Raw genomic sequence first — 14,383 nt, 5'->3', positions numbered from 1 at the left:
CCCATATTTCTGCTTTAAAAATGGAGCACAGGTCCTCACTTTACTTATCAATGCAGCTTATAAGCCCAGCCGTGTGCTTCGGGAGCTGCAGCTAGACAAAGACTCTGTGTGGCATGGATGTGGGGAAGTCCTCAAAGCCAAGTGAGTAGGCTCCTCCACCCTTTATGAATATTCATCCTTAGCAGGTCACAGAATTAGATTTAAGAGGCATAGAATTATTTTTTCAAATTACTGTGAGAGTTCACAAACATTTATTTTCTGTCTTGCACTTGTCATGGACATGTGACAGTTGTCAGGTTTTATTGGGCCACAGACCATACTCTGAGGATCACTGCCTGAGGGTAAAGAAAGACTTAGTGAGAGTCACTTTTCTTTTAGTAGTTAGTGTAGAAGTTACTATTTGAAAACCTTAAACTTAGGGACAGAAAGCAGGAGCCTTATTTTGCTAATTTAAGTAACTCAGCTTTTAGTTGTCATAGCTTAATAGATTATAAATTTGATTTAAGTACAAAATACATAAACTCCATATTATTTTCAGAGTCCTCAAAATATAGAAAACATAGAATATTCTAATAAGCAAAAATATTCTAACAAGCAAATATTAATATACTTGACCTTTCTCTGGATAATCACTAGCCCAGTAAACTTGGTGTCTGATGTCTTCCAATGGCAGATACAAAGGAAAGAGTTATCGGGCTACTGTTGAGATAGTGAAAACTGCAGATCGGGTGACTGAATTCTGCCGGCAAACCTGTATCAAGCTGGAGTGCTGTCCCAATCTGTTCGGTCCACGGATGGTTTTGGATAAGTGTTCTGAGAACTGCTCTGTACTTACAAAGACAAAATATAGTGAGTCATGTTTTTCAGATTTGTTAACTGTAGCAGCTGACCATACCTTATATCCTGGAAAGTTTTTATTTTGCAGATAATCATACATAGCAGAGGTATACAAACTTATTCTGTGAAGGGCCAGATAATAAATATATTAGGCTGTGGGTCATATGATCTCTGTTGCATTTTTGGGGGTTTGTTTTATTTTCACATTTAAAAAACACACACTTACCATTTTTAGCTTGAGAGCTATACCAAACAGGCCAGATTTTGCCAACTTTTATATATAGCATGTATATGAATTAGTTACTGCATGTAGTAGGATATGTAAATCATTCATACAATCTGCAGGTCTTCATTAGGACTGCTTTGTGCTGCCTGTTCTAGCACTGGGATACAAAAGTAAAGAGAAACGTTTTCTGTCCTCATTGAGTTTATTTTTTTTAATCCTCACCCGAGGATATTTTTTCCATTGCTTTTCAGAGAGCGTGGAAGGAGGAGGGAGAGAGACATTGATGTGAGAGAGACACATTGATTGGTTGCCTCCCGCATGTGCCCCGACCGGGGCCAGGGATCGAGCCCGCAACCAAGGTACGTGCCCTTGGCTGGAATCGGACCTGGGACCCTTCGGTCCACAAGCCGATGCTCTAACCACTGAGCCAAACCAGCCAGGGCAGAGTTTACATTTTAATGTGGAAGACGGATAAAAAACAAATGAACAAATATAGGGAGGTAACTACTGTGGATAAGAATGAAGCAAGATGAGCGAAATAGGAGGCTGAGGAAGGAGCCTTCCTGACAGGAAAGGAAACAACCTGAAGGAAGCCAGGGAGCCAGCTGCACAGACTTGGGGTGAGAATGTTCTGGGTAGGGGCAGCAAGAGTTCAGGCCGAGGCCCGAGCATGCTTAGTGTCTGTGAGGAGCAGCAAAGAAGCCACAGTGTTCGAGAGACGTAAATAGTAGGAGGGAGGTAGTTGCGTACCTCACTCTGAATTGTTGTAATGACCCCTGTTTCTTTTCATTGTTTATCATCTCTCTTGTGAAACTGCAACAAAAAAGCAAGTGATGCAGGATGAAATTTCCAGTTTGGAACTTTTTCAAGGCACTGTTATCCAACCACAAAATTCAGTTCCTGCCTTTCCTTAAATCATACAAGCCCTTGATATCACCTGGGAGAAGTAATACAGAGCAGGATTTTACCTTGTTAAATTTGAAGATTGCCTTTAGAGATCTCTAATTCTGTGCCTCTTAAACTTTATCATGCATGCAAATTACCTGAGGATCTTGTTAAATGGAGGTTCTGATTCATCAGGTTTGTGGGTATCTAGGACCCAACATCTGCATTTCTAATAAACTCCCAGGTGCTGCTGCTGCTGCTCTAAGGTCCACATTTAGCATGATGAATTTTCTAATCGGTATTTGAATGACAAACCATATATGAGTAACCTTCTAATTTCTATTTGTATTTATTGGGTTGTAAATTTCTTAAGGGCAGAGATTGTCTTAGCTTATTTTGTCAGATTCAGCACTTAGTTTAACAAATTGCCCAAAAAATGCAGTTATTAGTAGGTAAGTGAAATATGCTATTCATGTAAGTGAGTATGTAACTATACCACTTTGAGCCTTTGGAAGATATATGAATTTTATAATGCTTTTTGTCTGAATTTATTTTCACAGTGATACAGTTGAAATTAGCCTAGATGTTAGGAACCTTTATAATTTTCCCCAGTCAGTTTAGTGATGTTAAATGGATTTATATCCTTTAGAATTCTTTTTTTGTTGCAAAAATTACATTACATATTGATATTACTTTAATATATAACAGAGCTAAAATATATGTTTCAATTTTAGAATTATCTATATTCTAAGATTTATATGAGAATGCAAAGGATCTAGAATAGCCAAAACAATCCTGAAAAAAGAAGAATAAAGTTGGAGGACTTTGTGTGACTTCAAGTTTTACCATAAAACTATAGTAATGAAGAGTGGGGTGTTGATGAAAAAATGGTCAGGTAGAATGATGGGAGCAAATAGAGGGTCCAGAAATGGAGCCAGACATATACGGTTAAATGATTTTCAACAAAGATGACAAATTTAATGGGGAAAGAAAAGTCAGCAAATGGAACTGGTACAATTAGATATCCAAATTGCAAAAACAGAAGCAAAACTCCTTGGCTCCTACCTCACTAAATATGAAAAGTAACTTGTTATGTCATAGACTTAGTATAAAAGCTAAAACTATAAAGCTTCTGGAAGAAAACAGGGAGGATATCCTCAGATCTTGGGGTAGGCAAGGATTTCTTAGAGAAGAGCATAATACACTGACATAAAGGGGAAAATTAGTAAGTTAGACATCATCAAAATTAAACACTTTTGTTCATGATACTATTTGTAAAAAGGAAAAGACAAGCTGCAGTCTTAGAGAAAATATTTTTTATATATATATATATCTCTAACAGAGAGCTCTTCAGAATATATTAAAAACTGCCACGATTCAATATGAAGAGGAGTTTTGCGATTAGAGAAAGGTGGTAGCTGTACAATATTGAGAATACACAGAATACCACTGAGTTGTACGTGGTGGGGCAAAAGTAGGTTTACGATTGTGAGTATGCAAAGCAGTTTATTCTTATTTATTAGTCATTGTACTATTTCCCATACGAACAACTGTAAACCTACTTTTGCCCCTGTTTGTTTTTAAATGGTTAATTGTGTGTTATGTGACTGTTACCTCACTTTTTTTAAAAAAGAGAAACAAAATGTTCTGGAATTAGATAATGGTGATGGTTGCATAGCATAGGGAATGTGCCCAAACCACTGAGTATGTGCACTTTAAAATAATGAATTTTATGCTATGTGAATTATATTTCAATAAAAATGAAAGAAACAAAAAATGAATAAAAGACCTGGATGGACATATCACAGAAAAGCATATGCAGATGGCCAATAATACATGAAAACATATTCCGTATCATTAGTCATCAGGGAAATGCAAATTTAAACTATAATGAGAAATTACTGCATATCCACCAGATTGGCTAAAATGAGAAAGACTGACAATCCCATATGCTGACAAAGGTGTAGAGCATCTATATCTCTCATACGTTGCTGATGAGAGTATAAAATTATACAATCCTTTTAGAAAACTGTTTGGCAGTTTCTTCAGAAGTTAATCATACATCTGTCATATGATCCAGCAATTCCATTCCTAGGTATTTATCCAAGGAAAATAAAAACATGCCCACTAAAAGCTGTGTACAGAATGGTCATTACAACTTAGTAATAACCAAAACCTGGAGATAGCCCAAGTACTCACCAACAGGAGAATAAACTGGTATATTCATACAATGGATTGCTATTCACCAGTAGGAAGCATCAACTACTCATACACATGACAGCAAAGATGAACCTTAAAAACATTCTATGCTGAATGAAAGAAGCCTTGCACAAAAAAGTACCTACTGAGTGGTTCCAGAGATGAGACAAGCTAGCTAACCTACAGTGATGAAAATCAGGATAATGGTTGCCTCTGGTGAGGGGGACTGACTAGAAAGGGACCCTGGGAACTTTCTAGGTTGATGTTCTGTGTTTTGATGGGGGAAGGATTATTCAGGTTTAGGGATTTGTTAGTACTAATCAAACTGTACATTTAAGAGCTGTACAGTTAAGATTATTACACTCTATGAAATTTAAACTTGAGCCAAATACAGTGTACCTGTTTCATGCTGTGCTAATAGAATCTCTTGTGATTTGAGGTGCACAAACATAATGAACTACTTCATTTTTCTTCGTCATTCACATTTAGCACATTATTATGGAAAGAAGAAAACTAAAAGAATTGGGAGGCCGCCTGGTGGGCACAGTAACTTAGCGTGTGCCCTGAAAAAGGCCAGTAAGCGGAGAAAGAGGCGGAAAAATGTTTTTGTTCATAAGAAGAAACGCTCCTCTGCATCTGTTGATAACACCCCGGCCGGCTCTCCTCAGGTATGAGATCTGATATACCTGTAACATCTAAAAGCCAAGAGGTCACTGCTTTACAACAGAGACACAGAAAGAATACCTGCAGGTCTTTCTAATTCAGATCTCTGGCCAGTAGAAGATGGTGGTGTGGCCCCAGAGCTAGTTTGTCCTGAATTTCAATGAGCCTTCTCCCCTTTTCCTCTAGGGAAGTGGGGGTGAGGATGAGGATGACCCAGATGAAGGAGATGACGACTCTCTAAGCGAGGGCAGTACTTCCGAGCAGCAGGACGAGCTACAGGAAGAATCAGAAATGTCAGAGAAAAAGTCATGTTCCTCTTCTCCCACCCAAAGTGAGATATCCACATCACTGCCTCCAGACAGACAAAGGAGAAAAAGAGAGCTTCGCACGTTTTCATTTTCTGATGATGAGAATAAGCCGCCTTCGCCAAAGGTGCCCGTTTTTAAAGTACACTGTCTTCTTTCTCTTTCTCCCTCGAATTTCTTTCTAGAATATAATTGTCAACAGTGTTGGCATTCTACTCATTTCAATACAGGCTTCAGTTGAACTTCTAAATGATTCTAAATTCAGTGAGTTACTTGTGTTTCAAGGATTATTTGGAGATTATTTGTCAGGAGGAATGACTCAGTGGCTGCTTCTCTTAAGTAAAAAGATGTTTTATTGCTAGCTTATTTGTAGCCTGTCATTTAGTTTAGGGAAAACTTCCTTTTTAATGTTTTTCATAATATGTATGGCTTTTATAGAAATATAACAGTTTTATAGAAATAAATTATCCTTTTGATTTCAGTTAAGCCATCTTGTTTAATATATTTAACATATACATATTAGATAACATATATACTATATAATTAAAGAATTGCAGTTAAGTTAGTGTTTTAAAACTGGGTTGCTTTTTCAGTATGTTCTGTGAACAGAAGCCATAAACTCTTTCTCCTGATAATTTAGCTGATCCTTCTCTCATTGTAAATATCATCCCATTCACTTTAGCACCTACCAGAGAGAGAGTTGAAATAGACCGAGGAGCAAATGGGAGACTTAAAGACTGTTTTTCTCTGTTAAACTGTCCAAATGATTTCTGCTGAAACTTTGAGATAAAATTTTTCCCCATTGACATTTCTTGTTATAAAAGACCGACATTTCCTGAGTACCTAGTATATATGGGCCTTTGCTGACTTTGCTGGGGGAAAAATCATGTTGTAAAACCACTTTAATTCCTGCCTTGCGGGATAATGAATTTAAGTAGAGACTTTTTTAGAATATAATAGCTCTTACACCACTTCATTTGATTTTGTTGTGGGAATGAAGGAAATAAGGATTGAAGTTGCTGAAAGGCTTCACCTCGACAGTAACCCCCTGAAGTGGAGTGTGGCAGATGTGGTGCGGTTCATCAGATCAACCGACTGTGCACCATTAGCAAGAATATTCCTAGACCAGGTAGGTAACCACCAGCACCTTTCCTTTTTGGTAATGTGTTTCTTTAGCAAAGAACTATGGGTGGTATAATAGCAATTTATTTACAAGTATTAGGAAAAATATTTCTGTGCAAAAGAAAAAGTTATTTTAGCCCCTGTTTTAGGAGCACAAATATGTCAAAAAGTTGTTCATCTGACTTCCCCCGTAGTTGAGGCAGATTATCTTTGTGTTCCCAGTTTTCCTAAGAATTTGTTTCCATTCCTCAATTAAATGGCTTAAAATTAAGTCTGCCATGCTTATTGTCCCCGTTTTCCAAAATAACAATAACATGTGTAATATATTAGGCTCTGAATTGTGATCAATTTTAAGGCAAGTTTTCTGAAACAATTATCTGTGGCCTTAAATAAATATTGAAATAAATTCGTTTTGATAACTGGGGATATTCAAGACTGAACATCTTTGAAGTACTTATCAGGCTTTTATAAATGTTACAGAATAGGGAAACATTGAAGTTTATAGTTAATATCTTCTTTCAGATTTAGAAAGAGTCCTTTAAAATGTTTCTTTTGGCACATTTAATTGCCAGTTACTAGGCTAGTTTACTGAATTTCTGCAGAGCAGAAACTGTAGAGCAGATTCTTATCTTTGGTAAAACTTTGTTGTTAATTCTGAAGATTCATTGGTATGGAGGACTATGAGAGGCATCTAAAAGGAAATGTGTGGTACTCATTCAAAGGGGAAAAGTAATGAAAGGAAAGCACAGGGACTCTGATTTTGACTAAGCCAAAGTGAATGGGGGCTGTCATGATCGAGTTGCAGTTCATGTGCACATCAGAGATAATTTATATTTTGTGCTTTAACAGGAAATTGATGGGCAGGCCCTGCTGCTCCTTACCCTTCCCACCGTTCAAGAGTGCATGGACTTAAAATTAGGCCCTGCCATCAAACTTTGCCATCACATAGAGAGGATCAAGTTTGCTTTTTATGAGCAATTTGCCAACTGAGAAGGACAACCAAAGTGAGCTGTATCTTTGAAGCACAAATGCAGCAACTCCTTTGCCTGCTCTATGAGTAGAGCTGAAATAGTCTGGGGCTTTGGGCCCTGCGGGTCTTGGCTTGCTCTCTTTGCACTTTCAGGGAAGGAGGACCCACAGTGAGGAAGCAAAAACTGCACTGAAGTGGCTCTCCTGCCAGTGGAAATCTGAGCATCTCTCCTTCAGCAGATTGCAGATTTTAGAAAATAAAGGTTGTGAAGAAAAGACTCATATAAGAAGAATAAGCATTTCCAGTGGTGTGGCTTAAACGAAGACTAATTTAGGCTGCTGGAAAGCACCCTTTTGTTTGTTTTCTTTTTGTTCTGTCCCCTCCCATTGTAGATTGAACTTTGTTCTCTGCTTTCTCTTTCTTGGAAAGAGAGGACCTAGCTTTAAGTCAGCACTGATTTGGAACTGCGCCTAAGGCAAACCAGTGCATCCTTGTCATTGTGTTTTTGAGCTTTTTTAAATTAAAACAGTTTCTTTTGGGGATGTTTATGTGGCTCTAGGGTTTTGAATGTGCAGTCACACTTTGATCCAGTTGAAAATCTGTTCTTAGGAGTTCCTTTGTTTACTACCTCTGTTGATAATTGAGCTTGCAGCCATGTGTGAGATTTTTTTGTATGGTGCCACTTAAAGCTACATGAACACTAAAACTATGGCAGAAGTTGGAGGGGAAAAACATTGTGTGCTTTCTCAAAAACATTGTGTGAGCACTTACGCCAGTTCCCTAACTGACCTGATCTAAGAACTCCACTGTCATTGTTTTCCATCTTGACCCAGCTTGGGCTACCTGTTTTAAGAAGTATCTCTAATGTTGGTATTTCAGTTTAATTCCTCTCTCCCCATTAGTTTTCAGAGGGACTTCAGTGGCTTTTATTGTATGTTTACTTTTCTTCACAGTTATTTGTCTGTTTAATCTCTAAAGTCCTTACTTTGGGTGAAAATCAGTAGGTATTCCTTGGACCCACCGTCAAGTCCATTTCCCCTTGTTTCTCCATGTCTCTAGGCAGATAGTGTAAAAGCACAACAGAGAAAACAGGTTTTGGGGAGTTATGCACAGCATGGAGTTTTTGTAACTGTTTCCTCAGTGGCTAAAGATTGAAAGGTTGTTAAGGGTTCTGGAAACCTGTTTGCCTAGTCAGGTTTACAATTTTGTTCAGTTAAATCTTTAAATTGAATGTAATTTACAGTCTGAGAATTCCCACTCAATAACTCAGTTTTCTTTTAGGTGTTTCTTTTGACCCAGCTCAAGTTGACATGAAACTACAGGTGATTTTTACTTATGATTGCACTGCCAGCTATTATAGAATAATAGCATTAGCTGTATTATTCTAGCCATGAGAAAAGAGGAAAGACACATACACAGATTGCTTCCTTTAAATGGTTTACTTTGCTAAGTGTATTTTTTTTAATTATCCTAGTCACCTGCAAATTTATAATATAATTATTCCTCTTCAAGATTTGAAAATGTTTTAGAACTACAAACTGGGTAAATCCTAAACAGCTATACGTATATAAGGTAATATTATTACAAATGTGAACTGATTGTGATGTTCCCTTACCTCCCACCTGTGTTTATGGACATTGGCAAACATTCTATAATTTGGATCCTCTCTTCATTGGATAATTTATGAACCACCTTAATTCAAGCCCTCCAACCACACCTTAATTCCAGCCCTCCAACCAAACCATATATTAAAACATCAACATTTTGTTTCGGCTACTACCAGATATACCTGGAGTAAAAATTAATATGCTCGGCCTTACTCAGAGACCCAGTTTTTAAGAACTTGATTAATTCTGTGCCCACAGAAGAGAAGCATATATAAGGTGCTTGGGAACAACTGGCATTAAGCAGATAGACTTTGGAGGAGAGATGTAGCTTGCTTAATAAAGTTTCCTGAGAGCTCATCAGTCAAGGCACCAAGGCAAAGAAGTTTACTTGAAGATCAGTGAAACAAAAAAAATGGAATTATGTTTGTTTTAGAAAAATGAGATGTGTTTTCTATAAGAGAGAATTTCCACATGTGACAATGAATACAGGGTGGGGCAAAAGTAGGTTTACAGTTGTTTGTATGGAAAATAATACAATAACAATAATACAAGAGTAAACTTTCACGTACCCACAACTGTAAACCTACTTTTGCCCTACCCTGTAGGTTACACTGCCTCTCTTTTGACTTCTCCAGAAACCATAGAATTAGGAACACCTCCCTTCACAAGTAAAGGTTGAAAACTGAAAGTTGAAACAAGAAGTAAGATTTCCCTTAATATTTCTTGCATTGTCATACTGAAATATAGTTTATCAGGCATTCAAGAATAGTGATATACCCCCAGCCTCCAGAGGATACTTGTTTGGGAAGTTGGTACAGGGCATTTAAAAAAAAATACACTGTTTAGACTCTGTTTGCCTCATGGGGCGGGGCGGGGCGGCACTGACAGTCAGATTCCTATGACTTTGAACCACGTTTTAAGCCTAACACTAGTTCACCACGTTGGGGTGAATGTTTGTATGTTGCACATAGGTGCTGAACTTTACTTTTTAAAGGTACCAACCTCAAATTTAAGAGAGGTGCGTTGTGAGGTACTGTGTTTGTCTGAATCTCACCTTTAGCTGGCCCCACAGCCTGCCCAAGGTCAGTAAGTTTTCCATGATTCCCTTTTGCTCCTAAACTGACAAGCTTGGAGACTGGTGAATGAACTATATCATCCCCCTGGACCTTGAAGTCGGCTGACCAATATTAGCTTATTACTGCTCTGTGAATGTGTTAGGGAAACCTTTTACAGCACATGAAGATTTGCGGTGACATTTCGACTGTATTTTGTCAGCTCTGGGAACTATGCTGTTTTCCTTTGTAAACTACCTTCGTCCTTCCCAGCTGAAGAGAGTTGAAGGGGCTATTGCAGGGAGTGCATTCAGGGCTTTCACCCTATCTGGCTTTCTTTGGCCATGCAAGTGGCTCCCAGCATCTACATTATAGATACATAGATACTTACCAACTTATGGAAAAGGTGGGCTCCTTGATAAATATTTATTGACTTGTGATAGAGTCAAACATAGAAAAGCAGTTCAGAACTTGGCCTTTATATGCCTCTTCTCCTGAAAGTAAAATTATTCTCACTGTGAGGGACTGGGCTTTGAACCAAAGCTTCCCAAGGACTTGAATACATTTTACTCAAGGACTTGAATACATTTTACTCACTTTCTTGTACCAATTCAGTCACTAATGTGGTACCTGAATACAGATTACAAGCTTTAGAAAGCCTTAGGTAGCATAGGATTCAGAACCATTGCCCTCTCTCAAGCCAAAAAAGTGCTTCTCGGGGACAGAGAGAACATCAGGGAATTGTTAACAGTAGGTAAGATTTATCTAGCTGGGGACATTAGGAAAACAGTCACAGGCGCTTATATTTACTTGGCACCTATCACCAAAGACTTTTATATTTAAGACACCATTTACTGGTTTGATTGATGCCCATAGAAGCTCTGAGGGAGTTGTTAGAAGCTTAGCCGCAGCAGTGGAAATCCACACTGGGTTTGAACTCTGGTCCTGTATATTAGGGATGTTGTGTGTGTGTATGCGTAAATTCAAAAGTGTTCTGTGGTAGTAGTTAGCCTTAGAAAGGTGAAGAGGAAGAAACCACTAACAGATGCAGTATAAGTTTTGGTGGGGACTGGGCACCCCCTTTTAAAATTTGAATGTCTTTGGTCCTGGGTCCACTGTGAATAACCATGTGTCATGGTCATGGTGCTGGCTCAGAAACTGTAGGATAGAGCCTCCTGCAAAACCAAAAAGAAATCCGTTACAGTCATGCAATTTTAATTATTCCTTGACTTTAATCACTACAATGTTTCGCTAGTGAATTTTGATGATTCCCACCCACTCTGAGAATGTGTATACTTTGGAAATTTGAATTAATTCAGATAACCACCTTGGAGTTTTGGCAGAAGATTTCTAAACTCAAAGCCCCATTTGAATGGGTCTGGTTTCAAACCTGCTCACTGGGGTTTCCTCTGTGCTTGTTCCAGACCACATAGGAAGCCTTGTTCTGAGGGCTGCCTTAGGGGTTACGGTGTAGAAGGTGGTAGGTGGTAAATGCACTGGAGATTGATTTTCTTGGTTCTGCTATTTCAGGAGTCGTAGATTTTCACAAGAACCAGGAGTGAGGGTTGGGAGAATGGAGAAGCAGGCCTAAAACTCCCTCCCCTTAAGTCTTTTCTGACTTAACTTTTGGATCTGTCCTTGTGCTATGGCCTGTCACAAAGGACTGTTTCAAAAGGGAAACAAACCACGGCCTTGCAGGACAAGTCTTGAACACCAGCAGTGAAGTGCGACCCTGAGCCATGGGAAGCAAAAGATGATACTGATGAGTGAAATGAAGCCACCATTTCTGATGGGGGTTCCTGTTCTCAGGATGTGTGGAAGCCCAGTCCTAAGGGCTCCTACACACTGTATTCAGTCTAACTGCATGCCTAGCTTGGCAGCATGGCAAATAGTGCTGAAAGGGTGAAGGTAGGCGCTGGGGCAAATCAGGTCACAAAGCAGATGATTGAGGGCAGTTACAATATTTGGACAAAGTTAAAACTGGACAGTTTCTTAGCTCCTTTACAAGAAGCCTCTAGGGAAGTATAGTTTGAGTGTTTTCTCTTGAGATTTTAAAGCACTCTTCTTTTCCTTTCCTTTCCTTTCCTTTCTTTTCTGGGTGGAGTATTCTCTAAAGACAATCAGAGGCCTGCCAGGGCAGGACTTCTGGCGGGCTCCAGCACTGTCCTTAGGCCTCTTTCTAGTACTAACTCCTTGGAACTGATGCACTTTGTTTAATGTATTTTGTGTGTGTGTGTGTGTGTGTGTGTGTGTGTTTAAGCTGCTTGTTTGGAACAAAATGAAATGCATATTGTGTTGTATCCTTGCTTGCTGTTTTTCTCTTAATTTTAAAAGTTATGCATTGAGGATAAAGTATACTTAAGGAGAAATATGCACAAGAATACCTATTAAAAAAAAACTTCCACTAAGTTTGATGATATTTCAAGGGATTAAAAAATAACTATTTTGGATGAATATTTTGCGTGGATTTTTTTTTTTTTTTTTGTAAATAAGAGTGTATATAAACTTGTGGTATATCATGGCTGTTTAAAGTGGTTATAAGAAAATGAAAACAGGTCTTAAGCTATGTTTACCTTCTAACAGCAAGAAGGCTTCTTGGCCAGCATAAATCCTTCAAAAAACTTTCCATTGAGGTCTCATAGAATCATCTCTGAATGGAGGAGAAAGTTCCTTCCTATTTTAATAAAATGAATCTTTGCAGAGTTCTCCCCCCTCTCCTGCTGTCTAATTCTTTTCCTTTCCAGATTTAGGTACTTTTTATTGCAGTTCAGGAAATTCAGAGCAGAATTTCCCCACGGTGACTGCTCCTGGCATTGGGGACTCTGCTTCTGACTCTGAAGACTGCTTCTTGTTCCATGACATTTGCCTTGGAGCAGCAGCAACAGGCCTTAAGGATTCCTCCACGTCTGGATATGCAGAGCAGTGCTTTGTCAAAAACTTCACTTTTCAGCTCTGTGTGCAATTTTCCTTGAGCTGTCTGTGTCTTCAAGCAATCAAGAGTCTCCTTATGCCCAAACAGTTTCTTCTACTTGAAGTACATACACATCTTGTTTGGTTCTCTCTGAACATGAACTGTAACTGTTGAGCATCCCCATAAGAGACCTTCTTAGATTTAAAGATAGTAATGCGAATTTCCCTTACCTATTTATTTTCTTCACCTGATTTTCTGTATTTTCCCATGGTCAATACTTGTGGAGAGTTTTAAATTTTATAAATTAAAATTCAGTTTAATTTAAAAAGCATTTTGTTGCATGTTTTCCCTGCCAGGCACTATGTTGGATTCAAGGGCGAATAAAAATCAGTTCCTGCCCTCAGGAGGCTCACATTCAGCTGTGACAGAGTCTAATTTAGCAATCTGAAACGTTCTAGTGGAGCAGCACACAAGGTAATGTGGAAGTGTGGCAGGGAGAGGGCGGTCAAGCAGGCCGTGAAGCATAAGTACCAGCTGAGGGAGCAGGGAAAAGGGACAGTATTCCATGCAGCGAGAATTCCACGTAAAGGCACAGAGGTGCGAAAGTGCATTGTAAGAGAGGACTGGAGAATTGGCTCTAGAGAAATGATACCATTTTTGTTCTCTGGATAATGAGGTTAATATTCCAGTTAACCAAGAAAGCTTTTGTATAGCATTTAACTTGTGTAATTGGAATTTCTTGGTGGCTATCTTTTAGGGGAAATCTCCCTAGATAGGATATTTATTGTCCCACAGATGGAGCCTAGTGTCCACTGGAATAGCACCATGTATACACTGGCATTAACTGGACGCAGTAGGAAGGTCAGGGGCCCTATAGCACCAGCAAGAGGTGTCTGGAGAGAAGCCTTGGGGGCTGGGAGGGTAGGTGAGGGAATGTGGACTAGAGGCCCTGGAAGAGGTAGAGAGCAGGTCCCAAGGAATCAGAAAGGGTTAGGGGAGAGGAAATGTGTATGTGTGGAGGGAGGTGGCAAATACCAAGTTCACTTTCTTTTATGAATCGTTAAAAATAAACAGAATTGGGATATAGCCACATATTTTCAGTGTAAGTATTTTATATTTCTAAGTGAAGGCGATTGGATTGAAATGACCATTTAAGTTACATTTAGCAAAGAAAAAAAAAGTCAACTAGGGCCTCACTGCTGACTCTAAGATACCTAAAATAAGCCTTTGGTCAGGACACCGGTACTAACAGGGAAAGTAGAAGGGCGCCGAATGTCTGGATTGGTAGGCATATGCCTCTCTGCTGAGTTTTGGATTGTTTTCTCAACAACCAGTTTCAGAATAATCCAGGATGCTTTCTGAAAACGCAGGTTATTTGACCCTGTCTCAGAACTACTGAATTGGAATCTGAGGGGGGAACCCAGGAAAATTTTTAATAAATTCTGCAGGATATGAGGGATTTGTCTTGGAGGGGGAAAAATTTAGTCACAGACCGTCCCTGCTCGTGCCCTACTGCCCTAGAGCAGGCGATCCCACAGCCCGCTCTCCGCTGCCGCGTTTGCTCCCGGGGCTCACCTGGCCTGTCCCACCTGCGAGCCAGTCTCAC

The 14,383-nt window shown here is 39.1% G+C and overlaps 1 protein-coding gene across 1 annotated transcript in view; it reads left to right on the top strand.

Annotated features, from left to right (window-relative positions):
• SFMBT1 (Scm like with four mbt domains 1) overlaps positions 1-7,749 on the top strand; it is a 106,869-nt gene extending 99,120 nt beyond the window's left edge. The window contains exons 16-21 of the mRNA XM_087825028.1: positions 32-141; positions 674-849; positions 4,637-4,815; positions 4,997-5,242; positions 6,116-6,244; positions 7,087-7,749. Of these exons, the coding sequence (XP_087681154.1) occupies positions 32-141; positions 674-849; positions 4,637-4,815; positions 4,997-5,242; positions 6,116-6,244; positions 7,087-7,227 (981 nt within the window). The 3' untranslated portion in view covers positions 7,228-7,749. The remainder of the gene's footprint in view (positions 1-31; positions 142-673; positions 850-4,636; positions 4,816-4,996; positions 5,243-6,115; positions 6,245-7,086) is intronic.
• The last annotated feature ends 6,634 nt before the right edge of the window (positions 7,750-14,383 follow it).

The sequence above is a fragment of the Miniopterus natalensis genome, chromosome 15 (assembly GCF_054644295.1).
Source record: "Miniopterus natalensis isolate mMinNat1 chromosome 15, mMinNat1.hap1, whole genome shotgun sequence".
NCBI classification, from domain to species: domain Eukaryota; kingdom Metazoa; phylum Chordata; class Mammalia; order Chiroptera; family Miniopteridae; genus Miniopterus; species Miniopterus natalensis.
The sequence above is the reverse complement of the archived record's forward strand: the minus strand, read 5'-3'. Positions and strand labels throughout refer to the sequence as shown.